Source organism: Nematolebias whitei, chromosome 6 (assembly GCF_014905685.2).
Source record: "Nematolebias whitei isolate Nwh7 chromosome 6, NemWhi1, whole genome shotgun sequence".
In the NCBI taxonomy this organism is placed as follows: Eukaryota; Metazoa; Chordata; class Actinopteri; order Cyprinodontiformes; family Rivulidae; genus Nematolebias; species Nematolebias whitei.
Genome location: NC_056503.1, coordinates 52,453,145 through 52,471,535, shown reverse-complemented (window position 1 = coordinate 52,471,535; position 18,391 = coordinate 52,453,145). Strand labels below are relative to the sequence as shown.

General features: G+C 42.3%; 1 protein-coding gene across 1 annotated transcript in view; it reads right to left on the bottom strand.

The window, feature by feature from the left end:
• Nucleotides 1-18,391, bottom strand: part of tbx4 (T-box transcription factor 4) — a 74,364-nt gene that overhangs the window by 638 nt on the left and 55,335 nt on the right. The window contains exons 6-7 of the mRNA XM_037678415.1: nucleotides 11,076-11,164; nucleotides 7,236-7,465 (exon numbers count right to left, since the gene is read on the bottom strand). Coding sequence (XP_037534343.1) covers nucleotides 7,236-7,465; nucleotides 11,076-11,164 — 319 coding nt within the window. The remainder of the gene's footprint in view (nucleotides 1-7,235; nucleotides 7,466-11,075; nucleotides 11,165-18,391) is intronic.

Below are 18,391 nucleotides of genomic sequence, written 5' to 3'. Positions count from 1 at the left end.
AATAATTATTAGTTTTATAATAGTTGTAGGAATTTTTCCAACCCCAATTCTAAAAAAGTTGATGTTGTGTAAAACATAAATGAAAACAAAATGCACTTATATGAAATGCTCATAAACCCATATTTTATTCACAATGGAACATAGTAAACATATAAAATGTAACAAGGTGATTTTGTATTAGATGGCAGCAACATATCTATTTAAAGTTTGTCTAAGGCCATGTTTCCCACTGTGAAGTATACCCCCATTTAGCCACCTTCTGTAAGTGTCTAGGAACTGTTGGACATTTTGGAGAAGAATGTTGCTCTATTCTTGTTTAGTATAAGTCAGTAGCTGTCTTTACTACTGCATTATTTTTGCTTTGCTTGTTTCATCAAATTGTTTGCATCAAATGTTTTCATCTGATAAAAGGTCAGAAATGCAGGCAGGTTAAGTCGACAACTGTGCTTTTCTACTACATGCTGTTGGAATGGATGCAATATGCAATTTAGCATCATCATGCTGAATTATGAAAGGCCCTCTCTTAAAATACATCATCTGGATGGGGACATATGTTGTAAGACCCGTAAATACTTGTCTGTATTCATGGTCCCTTTCCAGAGGCATAAGCTGCCTATGCTATAGGGACAAATGCACCCCCATACCATCAGAGAGGCAGACTTTTGAAACCTGTGTTGATAGCAGGCTGGATGTTCTCTCATCAGCAATTTTCAAAACCAATTTCAAATTTGAATTTGTCTTCACACAGAACAGTTTTCCACGTTGCCTCAGTCCATTTTAAATTAGATTTGGTCTAGAAAAGAAAAGTTATGATTATGTTTATGAATGGGGTTTTCTTTGTATAATAGATCTTTAACCAAACCAGCCACTAGGGAGCACAAGCCAGTGTACCTCTGGTTCTAGTCCCAAGCCTGGGTAAATGGTGAGGGTTGTGTCAGGAAGGGGATCCAATGTAAAACACTTTTGCCAAAACTATAATGCGAGCTCATCAAAGCAAAACCATACCGGATCAGTCGAGGCCCAGACTAACAACAACCTCCACTGGTGCTGTTGACAAACAGGGTGCTGGAGGAAATTGTACTACTGTCGAAGACCATGAAAAGGGAAATTGTCAGGAAAAAGAGGGAGAAGAAGAAAGTCATGAATGTAAGACTGAGGGTTGCAACTTTAAATGTGGGGACAATGACAGGCAAAGATAGAGAGCTAGCTGACATGATGCAGAGAAGGAAGGTAGATGTTTTGTGTGTCCAAGAGACCAAGTGGAAGAGCAGCAAGGCTCGCAGCATTGGAGCAGGGTTCAAACTGTTTTACCATGGTGTGGATAGAAAGAGAAATGGAGTAGGGGTGGTCCTGAAGGAGGAGTTGGCAAAGAATGTAGTAGAGGTGAAGAAAGTGTCAGATAGGATGGTATGCCTGAAGGTAGAAGTAGAAGGTCTGATGATAAATGTTGTCAGTGGTTATTCTCCACAGGTTGGATGTGATGAGGAGGAGAAAGAGGAAGAGAAAACCTGAGGGAGATTGGAGACTACAAGGTTGTGGCAGGGAAGAGCGTGGCCAGACAGCATTGGATGGTTGTGTGTAGAATGACTGTTGTTGTGAAGAAGAGAAAAAGAGTAAAATCAGAGAAGAAGACCAAATGGTGGAAGATGAAGAAGGAAGAATGTTGTGAACAATTCAGAGAGGAACTGTTAAAGGCTCTGGGTGGTAAGAAAGAGCTTCCAGATGACTGGACTACTACAGCAACAGTAATTAGAGAGACAGGTAGGAAGGTACTTGGTGCGTCATCTGGACAGAGAATGGATGATCAGGAAACCTGGTGGTGGAATAGTGAAGTGCAGGAAGCTGTTCAAAGAAAGAGGTTAGTCAAGAAGAAATATGACAGAGAGAGGACTGAAGAGAGAAGAAAGGAATTATTTTTTTTATTTTTATTAAACCTTTATTTTACCAGGAAGAAATCCACTGAGATTATTAATCTCTTTTACAAGGATGTCCTAGTAAAAACAAAAACAGAGTAATATTGTGTATGTTGTTCAGTGTCAGGAGGGCTGTGATCAGTCTTTCATTGTGGAAACTAACCAGCCACTGGCCAAAAGGATGGCCCAGCACAGAAGATCAACAACATCAGGCCAGGACTCTTTGGTCTACATTCATCTCCAGGTCAGAGGTCACTCTTTCAGGGATGAAGATGTTCACATCCTGGACAGAGAGGAACGATGGTTTGAGAGAGGAGTAAAGGAGGCCATCTTTGTGAAAAGAAACCGTCCATCATTAAACAGGGGTGGAGCCTCCAGGTTCAACTGTCCCCCTCTTACAATGCTGTGATTGCTAGTATCACTCAGCCCTCTGTGAACAGTAAACAGCCATCAGTGTGCTAATGATCCATTGTTAGGCTGATGGTCCTTCTTGAGCATGTGATCAGCTGGTTTTGGTTGTCAGCAGCAAACTGGTTGATCCACTCTGAGAAGGTGCTATTTAAGAGACTGAGCTGAATACAGCACATCAGACTGAGGAAGTATTCGTATGAAATACGAAACGTTTATAGATTTTTTTTTTGTTGTTGTTTTGCTTTGTTTGTTTTTTTGAATGTCCAGAGGACCAGATTTAACTTTTTTGGATTTTTCTACCTGGATTATTGAGCATGCATCAGGATATTTTGAACCACTTTGGCCAGGATTGCCTCAAACTAGTTAGAGAGTTGGAGAAAACAGCAAGGAAGAGGGCAGATTACAGGAACCACTTGCGATTCCACCTCAGATGTCGACATTCCCAAGAGCCTGGAACTAAAATCTTCGGTCAGCGGGCACCGGGCAAGCAAGATCCTTCAGAAGGCACAGACCCAGCTGCTGAATGAACGGGTGAGCCAGACCAATTTTACTATTGAGGCCTTGAAGGCCAAAGAAGAGCACATTAAACAAAAACTAACAACGTACCTAGATCAACTTCAACAAGTGTTGGACTGTACAGATCAGGCACGCTTAGCACAGCATGTCAAGTCTAGGACTCAACAACAAAACAACTTTAACTTACAGATAACTCTTCAACACCATCACAATTTCAATAACAACACATTCAGTGTAAGGCAACACTCCAGTAGACAATTACATGCCAGGGAGACAGAAAAGTGGGTGAAAAATTTATCTGACAGACAGCTCACCCAGCCAGAGACAGAGATTCTTGCCAGGGGACTGAAATTTGTGGTTGCACCAAGTAGAATTCCTCTAGTGGAGATGATCACAGCCACAGAATCAGCCATCCGCAACAACAAAATGAAAGAGGCTGAAGCAGAACAACTCAGAATCAAAGTTTCATCCTGCCTCAGCAATGCCAAACCACCACCTTCCAACATCAGTAGATAGGAGAAGGATGCACTCACCACTCTTAGCAAGGACAAAAACTTCATCATTCTCCCAGCAGACAAAGGAAGGTGCACAGTGATTTTGAACCAGAAAGACTATCATGAGAAAGTTATGACACTCCTTAGTGACTTAAACACTTATGAACCTCTGAAAAGAGATCCAAGAAGTGGTTACAAGAAGAAGTTAATAGATTGTCTGAACATTTTGGAGCAGGACAAGGCTATTGACCGTTTTCTGAACCACAGACTGTACCCAGGGGAGGCCACACCTAGTCTGTATGGTTTACCTAAAATCCACAAACAAGGTGTACCTTTAAGACCTATTGTTAGCATGATTAACTCTGTCACTTACAATGTTTCCAAATATCTGGTGTCTGTACTCATCCCTTTAGTTGGCAGCTCAGAACACCATGGACTTTGTGGACAAGGTGAGGGATGTCATCATGGAGACTGATGAAACAATGGTCTCTTTTGATGTCACATCACTCTTTACGTGCATTCCTGTTGATGATGCAGTAGAGGTGGTCAGTTTAAAATTAAAATCAGACACCACTCTGAGCAGCAGGACCACACTTTCCACAGAACAACTGTGTCAACTCTTGAAACTGTGCCTGCAGTCAACCTACTTCACATATGGGGAGCAATATTATAGGCAGAAACATGGGTGTGCTATGGGGTCTCCAGTTTCTCCTATTGTTGCCAATCTGTAAATAAATCAACCTTTATTTATACAGGTAAATCCAATTGAGCCTCGAGGACTAATTTACAAGAGAGACCTGATTTCAACAAAGAAAGATGACAACAATGGACGACAGCAACAACAATAAACAGTTATAAGAAATGCATACTACAGTTTTTTTTTTTTTTTAACAAATAGGATTGCTAAAAGGAAAAGGTAACAAAAAAACAGCTAGATTCCAAGACAAATGTAGAAAACTAAATGGAGGAAGTAGAAAAGAGAGCCTTGACATCCTTTTCAGGGACACCACCAAGTCATTGGTTCAGGTATGTTGACGACACCTGAGTTAAAATTAAATCTCAGGAAGTCCAACATTTTACTGACCACATCAACTCTGTGGATAAATACATCAAGTTCACATGAGAAGATGTAAAAAATGGCAGGTTGGCTTTCTTGTACTGTGAGGTCTCAGTCTCTGATAGAGGACATTTGCAAACTGAGGTGTACCACAAACCCACCCACACAGACCAGTATTTGCAGTTTGACTCCCATCACCCTTTGGAGCACAAGTTAGGAGTCATCAGGACTCTGTATCACAGAGCAGACAGCGTCCCCACTAGCTCAGGAGCCAGGCAGAAGGAGAAATCCCACACAAGACAGGCTCTAGAGCAGACCTGGGCATTGTATGGCCCCAGGGCCACATGCGGCCCTTTGGTTGACTCTGACCGGCCCCCGTAAAGGGAATTACAAAATACATATGTAAACAAATGAAGTTAACCAAATCCAGATATAGATCCTCTCTCACTGATGATGTCAGCTTTGCTTCACATCTCCACCTCAGACCTTCAACCTGACTTTAACATTTCCGTTAAAGCCCAACAGAGACTAGACTTCTCTCACTAAACAAGAAAAAAAGAACTGAAAAACACCAAATGAGATGTTTAGACTACAAATGTAGGCACGTAAAGAACCGGGACTCGAAATCACAGTTCAGTGACGATCACTATTATATGATGTTTCATAATATTTGGAGTACAAAGACAATATTGTGATATATTTAGAAAGCTAAGAACTTTTTCCAGCAGTATATAAAACTCAAAATGAGTTTTGGGGTGAATGTGACTGAAAATGATCACTGTACAATTACCATTGTACTGGGAAATTTTAATTGAATAAATGACATTTTTTGTAAGGAAACCTCGCTTTTTCATTGCTTAATCATAACGAATACTCTTACCAGCTTGTTAAAACAGTGCTATGTACTGCTTTTAATAATGAAATACTATTATTATGCAGTATTGAGTTAACTTGAAATCAGGACTCTCTTGTAAATGAGTCCTCGAGGCTCAATGGGATTTACCTGTCTAAATAAAGGTTGAATGAAAAAGTCATTTGTGCCAGCCCTCCACAATATTTGTTGTTTCTCATGTGGCCCCATGGAAAAAATAATTGCCCACCCCTGCTCTAGAGCAATGAGGATATCCTAACTGGGCCTTCCTGAAAGAAGAAACCCAAACAGGACTCCAGTCAGCCATCAGGTGAAAAGGAGGAACCCAGACCCAGACCAGTGGTCATTCCATATGTTGAGGGAGTATCAGAGAAACTGAGACGTTTATTTTCTAAACATAACGTCCCAGTGGCTTTTAAACCCCAAAATACATTACGGCAAAGACTGGTTCATCCCAAAGATCCAGTCCCCCGGCACAAACAGAGTAATATTTTGTATGCTGTTCAGTGTCAGGAGGGTGATCAGTCTTACATCGGGGAAACTAAACAGCCACTGGCCAAAAGGATGGCCCAGCACAGAAGATCAACAACATCAGGCCAGGACTCTGCGGTCTTCACTCATCTCCAGGCCAGCGGTCACTCTTTCAAGGATGAAGATGTTCACATCCTGGACAGAGAGGAACGATGGTTTGAGAGAGGAGTAAAGGAGGCCATCTTTGTGAAAAGAAACCGTCCATCATTAAACAGGGGCGGAGCCTCCAGGTTCAACTGTCCCCCTCTTACAATGCTGTGATTGCTAGTATCACTCAGCCCTCTGTGAACAGTAAACAGCCATCAGGTGCTAATGATCCATTGTTAGGCTGATGGTCCTTCTTGAGCATGTGATCAGCTGGTTTTGGTTGTCAGCAGCAAACTGGTTGATCCACTCTGAGAAGGTGCTATTTAAGAGACTGAGCTGAAAACAGCTCCTCAGACTGAGGAAGTCTCTTGGATGAGAGACGAAATGTTTCTACAATTTTTTGTTGTTGTTTTGCTTTGTTTTCTTTTTTTGAATGTCCAGAGGACCAGATTTAACTTTTTTAGACTGCAGGTAATAATGTCCTGAGAGCGCACGCTGTAGCTGCACTCCCACAGAGACATGTAGGAGGAGATGTATGAAGGCATACAGATTTTTTTTTTACAAATTAAAATTAGATGGCGGGCAGCACGGTGGTGCAACTGGTAGAGCTGCTGCCTCTCAGCGAGCAGGTCCTTGGTTCAAACCCCGGTCCAGGGGCCTTTCTGGGTGGAGTTTGCATGTTCTCTCGGTGCATGCGTGGGTTTTCTCCGGGTGCTCCGGTTTCCTCCCACAGACCAAAAACATGCATGTTAGACTGATTGGTAACTCTAAATTGTCCCTAGGTGTGAGTGAGAGAGTGAATGGTTGTTTGTCTCGTTTGTCTCTATGTGTCCCTGTGATGGACTGGAGACCCGTCCAGGGTGTCCCCCGCCCCTCGCACAGTGATTGTTGGACATGGGCACCAGCGACCCCCGTGACCCAAAATGGAATAAGCGGGTAAAGATAATGGATGGAAAATTAGATGGCAAAAAAAGTAGCAAAAAACAGCTAGAATATTCTACTCATCTGTTGCCAATTAACTAATTAGTTGCTCTTACAGCAGCTTCTTATTCATAGCATTTTGTTGGGTTATTGCAAAATAAATAAATAAATAAATAAAATTTTCAAATTATCCCCCTCCAAAAAAATAAATAAAATAAAATTATAAATTTTTTGTTGAATCATTTTACAGGTTTGCTATTTCCCAAAGTGAATAAAACAGAGGTCTGTGAGATGAGTGCATGTCCCCAGTTCATGGGATATGCAGATTATTAGATTATCTTAAAAAAAAAATTTTGTTTGTTTGTTTTACATTTTACACATCTTATTTTTTTCAAACCGTTCTGTACTTCTGCGAAAGAGATGTGAAAATGAACCTCTGTGTTTGATGCAGTGATATGTAAGGCTTGGATCTTTGCTTTGAGGGAAACGACTTGAGAGAGCATCACTGGATTCTGAAGTAGACAAAGGGAGACCAGGCTCATGCTGATATGAAGACAGGACTGGAGTGTGCCCGGCTAAAACTCCTTGAAGTTTTCCTGAAAGGTTGCCATGAGATGAGATGGTCCTTTCATCCATGTCCTTTGATATGACTGGATATTCTCTCCTGTAAATAAGTTTCAGCAACAAAACAGAACTGTCTTAATGGATGCTAAACGCTTTAAATGGACTGTACTTATTATAGCACCTTTCTATCCTATGAAGATACTCTAAGCTCCTGATGCATACCCAATAATCCAGGTAGAAAAATCTAAAAAAGTTAAGTCCGGTCCTCTGGATGTTCAAAAAACCAAACCAAAAATTGTAGGAACATTTCATCTTTCATCTGAAAGATTTCTTCAGTCTGGGGTGCTGTATTCAACTCAATCTTATAAATATCACCTTCTTATAACAGCTCAACCAGTTTGCTGCTGACAGCCAAAACCAGCTGCTCACGTGATCAAGGAGGACCATCAGCCTAACAATGGATCATTAGCACACTGATGGCTGTTTACTATTCACAGGAGGCTGAGTGATACTAGCAATCACAGCATTGTAAGAGGGGGACAATTGAACACGGAGGCCTCCACCCCTGTTTAATGATGGACGGTTTCTTTTTTATAAAGATGGCCTCTTTTACTCCTCTCTCAAAACATCGTTCCTCTGTATCAAGCATGTGAACATATTCATCCCTGAACGAGTGATCTCTGGCCTGGAGATGAGTGTAGACCTCAGAGTCCTGGCCTGATGATGTTGATCTTCTGTGCTGGGCCATCCTTTTGGCCAGTGGCTGTTTGGTTTCCCCAATGTAAGACTGATCACAGCCCACCTGACACTGAACAGCATACACAATATTACTCCGTTTGTGCCAGGGGACTTGATCTTTGGGATGAACCAGTCTCTGCCGTAATGTATTTTGGGTTTTAAAAGCCACTGGGTCTCCGATGCAGACAAAGTGGCATCGTTCCCAAGAGCCTGGAACTCAAATCTTCCATCAGTGGGCACAGGGCAAGCAAGATCCTTCAGAAGGCACAGACCGAGCTGCTGAATGAATGGGTGAGACAGATCAATTTTACTACTGAGGTCTTAAAAGCCACAGAAGAGCACATTAAACAATGTGCCTTGATCATGCCACACTTCAGCAAGTGATGGGCTGTACAGATCAGGCACACTTAGCACAGCATGTCAAGTCCAAGACTCGACAACAGAACAAGTTTAACTTACTGATAACTCTTCAACACCATCACAATTCCAATACCAACACTTTCAGTGGAAGACAACACTCCGGTAGACAGTTACATGCCAGGGAAACAGAAAAGTGGGTGAAAAATTTATCTGACAGACAGCTCACCCAACCGTAGACAGATTTTTGCCAGGGGACTGAACTTTGCGGTTGCACCAAGTATAATTCCTCTAGTGGAGATGATCACAGCCACAGAATCAGCCATCCGCAACAACAAAATTAAAGAGTGTGAGGCAGAACAACTCAGAATCAAAGTTTCATCCTGCCTCAGCAATGCCAAACCACCACCTTCCAACATCAGTAGAGAGGAGAGGGATGCACTCACCACTCTTAGCAAGGACAAAAACATCATCATTCTCCCAGCAGACAAAGGAAGGTGCACAGTGATTTTGAACCAGAAAGACAATCATGAGAAAGTTATGACACTCCTTAGTGACTTAAACACTTATGAACCTCTGAAAAGAGATCCAGGAAGTGGTTACAAGAAAAAGTTAATAGATTGTCTGAAAATTTTGGAGAGGGACAAAGCTATTGACCATATTCTGTACCACAGACTGTACCCAGGGGAGGCCACACCTAGTCTGTATGGTTTACCTAAAATCCACAAACAAGGTGTACCTTTAAGACCAATTGTTAGCATGATTAACTCTGTCACTTTCAATGTTTCCAAATATCTGGCGTCTGTACTCATCCCTTTAGTTGGCAGCTCAGAACACCACATACAGAACACCATGGACTTTGTGGATAAGGTTAGGGATGTCATCATGGAGACTGATGAAACAATGGTCTCTTTTGATGTCACATCACTCTTTACGTGCATTCCTGTGGATGATGCAGTAGAGGTGGTCAGTTTAAGATTAAAATCAGACACCACTCTGAGCAGCAGGACCACACTTTCTACAGAACAACTGTGTCAACTCTTGAAACTGTGCCTGCAGTCAACCTACTTCACATATGGGGAGCAATATTATAGGCAGAAACATGGGTGTGCTATGGGGTCTCCAGTTTCTCCTATTGTTGCCAACTTGTACATGGAGGAAGTAGAAAAGAGAGCCTTGACGTCCTTTTCAGGGACACCACCAAGTCCAACATTTTACTGATCACATCAACTCTGTGGATAAATACTGTATATAAAGTTCACACAAGAGGATGTAAAAAAATGGCAGGCTGGCTTTCTTGGACTGTGAGGTCTCAGTCTCTGATAGAGAATATTTGCAAACTGAGGTGTACCGCAAACCCACTCACACAGACCAGTATTTGCAGTTTGACTCCCATCACCCTTTGGAGCACAAGTTAGGAGTCATCAGGACTCTGTACCACAGAGCAGACAGCGTCCCCACTAGCTCGGGAGCCAGGCAGAAGGAGAAATCCCACACAAGACAGGCTCTAGAGCAATGTGGATATCCTAACTGGGCCTTCCTCAAAGCAGAGAAGAATCCCAAACAGGACTCCAGTCAGCCATCAGGTGAAAAGGAGGAACCCAGGCCAGTGGTCATTTTGTATGTTGAGGGAGTATCAGAGAAACTGAGACTTTTATTTTTTAAACACAACGTCCCAGTGGATTTTAAACCCCAAAATACATTAAAGACTGGTTCATCCCAAAGATCCAGTCCCCCGGCACAAACAGAGTAATATTGTGTATGCTGTTCAATGTCAGGAGGGTGATCAATCTTACATCGGCGAAACCAAACAGCCACTGGCCAAAAGGATGGCCCAGCACAGAAGATCAACATCATCAGGCCAGGACTCTGAGGTCTACACTCATCTCCAGGCCAGCGGTCACTCTTTCAGGGATGAAGATGTGCACATCCTGGACAGAGAGGAACAATGGTTTGAGTGAGGAGTAAAGGAGGCCATCTTTGTGAAAAGAAATCGTCCATCATTAAACAGGGGTGGAGGCCTCCGGGTTGAACTGTCCCCCTCTTACAATGCTGGTTTTTCTAGTATCACTCAGCCCCCTGTGAATAGTAAACAGCCATCAGTGTGCTAATGATCCATTGTTAGGCTGATGGTCCTTCTTGACCATGTGAGCAGTTGGTTTTGGTTGTCAGCAGCAAACTGGTTGATCCACTCTGAGAAGGTACTATTTATAAGACTGAGCTGAATACAGCACCTCAGACTCAGGAAGTCTTTCGGATGAAAGACGAATTGTTTCTACAGTTTTTTTTGTGTGTGTTTTGAATGTCCAGAGGACCGGATTTAACTTTTTTTAGATACTCAAAGCTCTTTGCAACAATCTGTGCCCTCATTTACCCATTCATACAGTTCTCTACTACATCTGTACAAAGAATAATCAGAGATTATCACATTCATACACGTATGGGACACACATCAGAGGCAATGGGGGGTTCAGTGTCTTTCCCAGGGACACTTCAACATGTGACTGCTGGTGGAATCGAACCCCCAGATCTCACATTGGAGGACGACTGCTCTAACCACTCAGCCACAGCTGCCCTAAGAGATCAACCTCTTTTATCTCTTTGTGTAAACATACCTGTTGAGTCTGGAAACATGCAGATCTCTTTCTTCGCTGCCTCGAAACCCTTTGGCAAATGGATTGTTTTCTATTTTCAGCTGAGTGATCTGAAAAAACATTCTACTTAAACTCTTGTTCTGTTTATATTCAATCAAACGAAATGTAAAGCAACAATACCCCATGTCTTGTCATAGACCAGAACCTTGACACTTTCTAAACTAACCTAACCTCAGAAAAGAAAACTACTGTTCCACTATGTCAAATCTTGCAGTTTTAGAATAAAAAGATTACATGTAAACAGTCGTCTGAATGTTTATGAAGCATTCACATGACAGTAGTCCCTCGTTTATCATGGGGGATCCATACTGTGAAGCCCCGCAATAAGTGAAAAACCATGAAGTAGTAAGTAGTAGTTTATTTTAGTAATTATATATATATATATATATATATATATATATATATATATATATATATTTAATATCTATAAAGGTGTTTTAAACCCTTCATACATTCTTGCAACATTCTAAACAATGTTTCTAAAGTCTACTAGTGGGAGGTTTGGGCATCCTTCGCCAGAAAAATTTGAAGATACCATTTCCTGCATTCTGGTGTGTTTTAACGGGTTGTTAAACATCTATGTTTACCTACATAAGTAAACAATTGAACAACTATTTTAGAGACAGATTCCTCGTTCAACTTGTCCAAATCTGCATCTTCCTGTTTTTAAACTCAGTCCTAAGGCTAAGATATTACTGTGACACAATTTATCACCATCACAAAGTGCACATGAGTGCACTTTACTTTAATTTTGTTTAATTTTTATTTAGTTTTATTTGTAACACAACATGTCATTGTGCTAAGCAATGATGACACTCAACTGCATGTTTAAAAATAAGAATATTGACTTTAACCAATGAACATTTTAATAACCTCCAACAGTGAATTTAGGGGGGCTTTTTACAGTTTTATGATTGGCAATAGACTCATCACAGACAAAGACTTGGCATCATGCAGCTTTCACAACACTCAATTACACCTTGCCATGCAAGTGACAAAAAAAAACTTTTTAGTCAGTTTTGTCAGAGTCAGAGTTTCTTTATTTGTCATTCGCACCACATGTGGTACATGTGGTGAAATGAAATTGTGTACACAGGGTCCCAGTTACATCCAACAATAAAATGTAAAAGAAAAACAGTAATAACATCTAAGATATGAACTAAGAAAAACATTAACTAAAAATACACTAAGCACTAGTAGCATAAATATGCCAAACAAAAGCAGCACGAACATGAGTCTGTGTGAGCAGATAAGCACAAATGAACACAGCAACATGAAACAGATCAGCAGCAACATGAAACAGATCAGCAGCAACATTACACAGATCAGCAGCAACATGTGATTTTTTTCACAGTGATTCTCCTGGTTAGAGATTCATGATTCTAACAGCCTCAGGATAGAAGCTGTTCCTCAATCTAGTGGTTCTACACTTAATGCTCCTAAACCTCCTTTCTGAGGGGAGCGGGGCAAAAAGTGTGTGTGCTGGGTGAGTGGGGTCCTTCATGATGCAGGTGGCCCTCTTCCTGCATCTGGAGGTGTAGATGTCTGTGATGGTGGGGAGGCTGACTCCAACATCTTCTGTGCAGCCTTCACCACTCTCTGCAAAGCTTTTCTTTCTGCAGCTGTGCAGCCTCCATGCCACACGTTGATGCTGGAGCACAGGATGCTCTCCACTGCACACCTGTAGAAGGAGGTGAGGACTGAACTTTCCAGACCAGCTCGTCTCAGCCGCCAGAGGAAGTAGAGTCTCTGATGAGCTTTCTTCATCAGGCTGGTGGTGTTGTTGCTCCAGCTGAGGTTGTTGTTCAGGTGCAGACCCAAGTACTTTTAGCTGGAGATCACTTCCACTGCAGATCCTCCTATGTTAGGGGTAGGTGTGTTTGTTCCTTCTGAAGTCCATGACCATCTCCTTTGTCTTCTTCATACTGATGTGAAGGTTATCCTTCCTGCACCAGCTCTCCAGGTGTTCCACGTCCTTCCTATAGCTGGACTTATATCTCCATCAATTGTTGTTTGTGTGGGATTTCCAGCCTTTTATCCACAGCTCTTCTCCACCAGAGGGCGCCAACAGAAACACACCTGAGATCCATTGAGGACTAATGAGCAGCAGAAGTATAAATACCAGCTGAGGACTTCATTCTATGCTGCTGCATTATCTGCCTTTGCTCTGACTTCTGTGTTCCACCTGCATCCTGGATCTCATGGTAATTACTCTTGATCATTCCTGGGCTCATCGCAACTGTTTCTTGCCTTCCACCACCTGCTCACTTGCACTGGATCGCTTTGAAACCTTTTGGACATTCACTGACTGACCTCCCTTTCTTACAGTAAGAACTACTCCTCTGGACATAATACTGCCCTTGAGATTTCTCATTGCCTGCTTTAAGTTTGCTCCTTGCTCTCCAGGGTTCCAGCCTCTCCCTGGAAAGTCACCTCACCAATATCATCGTTTCACTTTTGTAAATAAACACTGTTTAACTTTCCCTGGTCTTGAAATCTGTTTGCTTTTGGTCAGTATTTATCTGGGGGTTGCTAGAAACCTTACAGAATGTAGCAGCCAAACAAAACCCAGATCTTGACCGAAGGTGAACAGCTTCAACACATGCTCACGTCGCAGATGAAGCGCATTGATAAACATGAAACCACCCTCGAGAAGATTCTCACACAACAAAACACCCATCAGTTTCACTTACAAGAATTAGGAAACATGTTGTTTTCTGTTAACCAAAAGCTGTCTCTATTAACCCCTCCTGCCACAGTTTGCCCTCCCGAGCCTTCAATGTCAAGACCTGCAGCTTCTCCTGCGCCCTCCGTGATGTTCGAACAGAGTTTAAGACCTGCCAAGATATTTTGTGGAAATTCCGATCTATGTGGGGGTTTTCTACTCAAGTGAGAGTTGGCCTTTAACCGTGCACCTAAAATATATTATTCCGACGCAGCTAAGATTTCATATATTATCAGCCAATTAAACGGGGAGGCTCAACGTTGGGCTCAAGCATTTATAGATTATCACTCCTTCAATTCTATAAACTTCTCCATGTTTTTACAAGAGTTCAAGCTTGTGTTTGATCGTCCTCTTCAGCAGGCGAAAGCAGTGAAGCACCTCCTCAATCTCAGGCAAGGGAGAAACTCTGTGGCTAAACATGCCCTTGAGTACCGCATCACTGCTGCCCGGACCGAATGGGACAAAAATGCACTTCGAGGTACCTTTTAAATTCCTTATCTGATCACATTAAGGATCAGTTGGCCACCAGAGAAGAGCCACAAAGTTTGGATGAACTGATCAGTATTGCCACCAGGATCAACAATCATTTTCATGAGAGGAGGAGAGAAAGAAACTACAAGTCCCAGGTACCCCACACTTCCAGCTTCTGCCCAACACCCATTTTTCCACACTGTTTCTCCTCTCGTCACAGAAGCCGAAGTTGAGCTTATGCAGATTGGTCGTACCTGCCTCACACCAGAGTAGAGGCAGAGAAGGATAGTAAGCAAAGCCTGCATTTATTGTGGACAGAAGGGGCACTCAATTGCCCATTGCCCACTTTGGAGAAATGACAACCCACCAGTAAGGCAGGAGATACCGGTGGGAAACTCAACAATTTCTTCTGTATCCCACCTATTATTAAACACTACCATTCATGGTGACTTAGAAAGACTTTCTGTGCTTGCCCTCGATGACTTGAGGGCTGAGCAAAATTTAATCAGCTAAGACCTGGTGGACAAATTGAACATTCCCACACAGACTCTCCCACAGCCCCTGACAGTTACAGGTCTCACCGGAGAGAGCTTCACTTCAGTCCAGGTCAGGATGCATAAGGTGCATCTGATCATCTCTGGAAATCACCATGAGCAAAGTGAGTTTTTGTTTTTGATCCCCCTACCACACAGTTAATTATTTGTTTCCCATGGCTAAAGGAACATAATCCTACTATAAATTGGGTAAATAAGAGAGTAGACAAGTGGATTACACATTGTTTGAAGAACTGTTTAAAGTCTGCTACTCCCACGTTCACTAAAGAGGTTGTAATCAATGAAGACATAAACTTATCCAAGATCTCCTTCGTGTATCATGATCTAGCACAAGTTTTCAGTAAACAAAAAGCACAGTCTCTACCCCTCACCATTGCTATGACTGTGCCACTGACCTCCTACCAGGCGCACCATTACCCTTGAGCAGACTTTACAATTTATCTGGACCCGAGAGAGAATCTATGAGAAATTACATTGAGGAGTCACTCTGTACTCCTCACCAACGGAGACACACCTACACCTGAGAAGAACTGACTAGAAAAAAAGTGATTAGAGTAGTGAAGTTTCCTCATATTATAGGGATGGCCAATTAACATATGTGGGGACCATCTTGGATTTTGACATAGCACCCAATCCCTGATAGGGCCCTTTCTTTCGCCTCAATGCAACCACACACACACTAAAATGGAAGGTGGCACGTTGCCTATTTTTCAAATTATCTGGTTCACAGCTTCACAACAAATTGTGCTACTGTTAATCGAAGACCACAAGGAGGGAAACGTGTCAGGAGCGAGAGGGAGAAGAGGAACGTCAAGAATGTAGGACTGAGGATTGCAACTCTAAATGTGGGGACAATGACAGGCAAAGGTAGAGAGATGGCTGACATGATGCTGAGAAGGAAGGTAGATGTTTTATGTGTCCAAGAGACCAAGAGGAAGGGCAGCAAGGCCTGCAGCATTGGAGCAGAGTTCAAACCGTCTTACCATGATGTGGATAGAAAGAGAAATGGAGTAGGGGTGGTCCTGAAGGAGGAGTTGGCAAAGAATGCAGTAGAGGTGAAAAGAGTGTCAGATAGGTTGATATGCCTGAAGGTAGAAGTAGAAGGTCTGATGCTAAATGTTGTCAGTGGTTATGCTCCACAGTTTGGATGTGATGTGGAGGAGAAAGATACATGTTGGAAAGATCTGGATGAAGTGATAGAGAGTATTCCCAGGCAGGAGAGAGTGCTGATGTGAGCAGACCTGAATGGACATGTTGGTGAAGGAAACGGAGGGGATGTGGAAGTGATGGGTAGGTTTGGTGTGAAGGAAAGAAACGCAGATGGTGGTGGACTTTAACAAGAGAATTGAAATAGCTGTAGTCAACACAAAATAGGGAGGAACATAGTGACCTATAAGACCTATATGCTACTAGAGCTTAATGTGTTTTTAGTTAATGTTTTTCTTAGTCTATATCTTAGATCTTATTACTGTTTTGCTTTTACATTTTAATAATAAAGAATCTTGAATCGTGAAAAGTGGAGGAAGGAGTGTGCAGGCCGACCACATTCTGTGTAGAAGAGGAAACCTGAGGGAGATTGGAGACTGTAAGGTTGTGGCAGGGGAGAGCGTGGACAGACAGCATCGGATGGTTGTGTGTAGAATGACTGTTGTTGTGAAGAAGAGAAAAAGAGTAAAATCAGAGAAGAAGACCAAATGGTGGAAGATGAAGAAGGAAGAATGTTGTGATAAATTCAGAGAGGAGCTGTTAAAGGCTCTGGGTGGTAAGAAAGAGCTTACTGGACTATTACAGCAACAGTAATTAGAGAGACAGGTAGGAAGGTACTTGGTGCGTCACCTGGACAGAGAATGGATGATAAGGAAACCTGGTGGTGGAATAATGAAGTGCAGGAAGCTGTTCAAAGAAAGAGATTAGCCAAGAAGAAATATGACAGTGAGAGGACTGAAGAGAAGAGACAGAAATATAAGGAGATGGGACGTAGAGCAACGAGGGAAGTAGCTAAGGCAAAGCAGAAGGTGTATGATGAGTTGTTTATTTATTAACCTTTATTTAACTAGGTAAATCCCAATGAGGTCCCAGATCTCTTTTGCAAGGGAGGCCTGGGCCTGAAGGCAGCCTAACAAACATGTTTTAGAACTGTGGGAGGAAACTGGAGTACCTGGAGATAATCCACACAAACACAAGAAGAACATGCAAACTCCATACAGAAAGACCCCAGGTCCAACTGGGGATTGAACCCAGGACCTTCTTGCTGTGAAGAAACAGGGCTAACCACTGAGCCATCATGTTGCCATGTTGTATGGGAGGCTGGACACTAAAGAAGGTGAAAAGGACTTGTACAGATTGTCAAGACAGAGGGATCAGGCAGGAAATGATTTGTAGCAGGTTAGGCTTGTTAAAGATAGGAATGATAATGTTCTAATAAATGAGGAGACCATGATGGGAAGATGGAGGGAATACATTGAAGAGTCAATGACTGAAGAGAACGAAATAGAAAAAAGAATAGAGGTCATAGAAACTGTGGACCAGGAAGTGGGAAAGATTATGGAGGGTGAATTTAAGAATCAGATTCAGAATAAGCTTTATTATCATTGCACCTGTAAGGATGGTACCATTTGCTGGCTCTGTTTGTGTCTGTGTTTCCCTAGTGTTTCCTCTTCAGTTTAATTGGTGCCACCCTTGTCTCGTCACAGCTGTTTGTAATCACGTCTCGTCTTGTCTCTGTATATAAGCCGTCTGTTCAGTCTTGTTCCTTGTCGCGTCGTACTCGTTGGGTCTTCAGTGTTCTCCTGCGTCTCCTGAGTCTTCTCTGAGCTTCCTGAGTCCTTTTTGAGTTTCCCCCTGAGTCTTCTAGTTCATGTAAGTTTTGCTGCCTCGTCAGCGTGTTTCTTTGTAATTTTATTCATCATTAAAGTATTTAGTTTTGTAATCTGCCGAGTTGAGTCCTGTCTGCACACTGGGTTCGTCCCTGACCACCAAATCCTGACAGCACCCTGATACAACGGGAACATGTACGTACTGTACAGTCATCCGGGCGATGTACACAAAGCTGCTACTATAAAAAAAAGTGTGGCCCTCTTATTCTTATTCAGAATAATAATTTGCTTAGATGAGAAGAAGGAAGAAAACATGAGGAGAGACGGTATAAGAAAAAGATCTCTCACGTTGTGTCTTGGGCAGGGCACGATTTGAGGCATAAAAAAAAACCTACCACAGCAAAGCAACATAAATAGATGTTATACATTTACATATAGGCCGGTGAAGACATTGAATTTTTACGGGAAAGTCGTAGCATAGTCCAGAGCCCCTCCCCCCCCCCCCCCCCCCCCAGCCATTGTTCAGATAAGAGGTGATATTTATCCTTAGCTCGGTTGAGGTTTCGTCATATGTCCACGGCCTTGGAGAAGGGAGGGGTGAGGAGACAAATCATTTTTGTTTTTTTCAAAACATTCCAGGAGGATCTAAAAAAGTTTAATGTGGTCCTCTGGACATTCAAAAAAAAAAAAAAAAAAAAAAAAAAAAAAAAT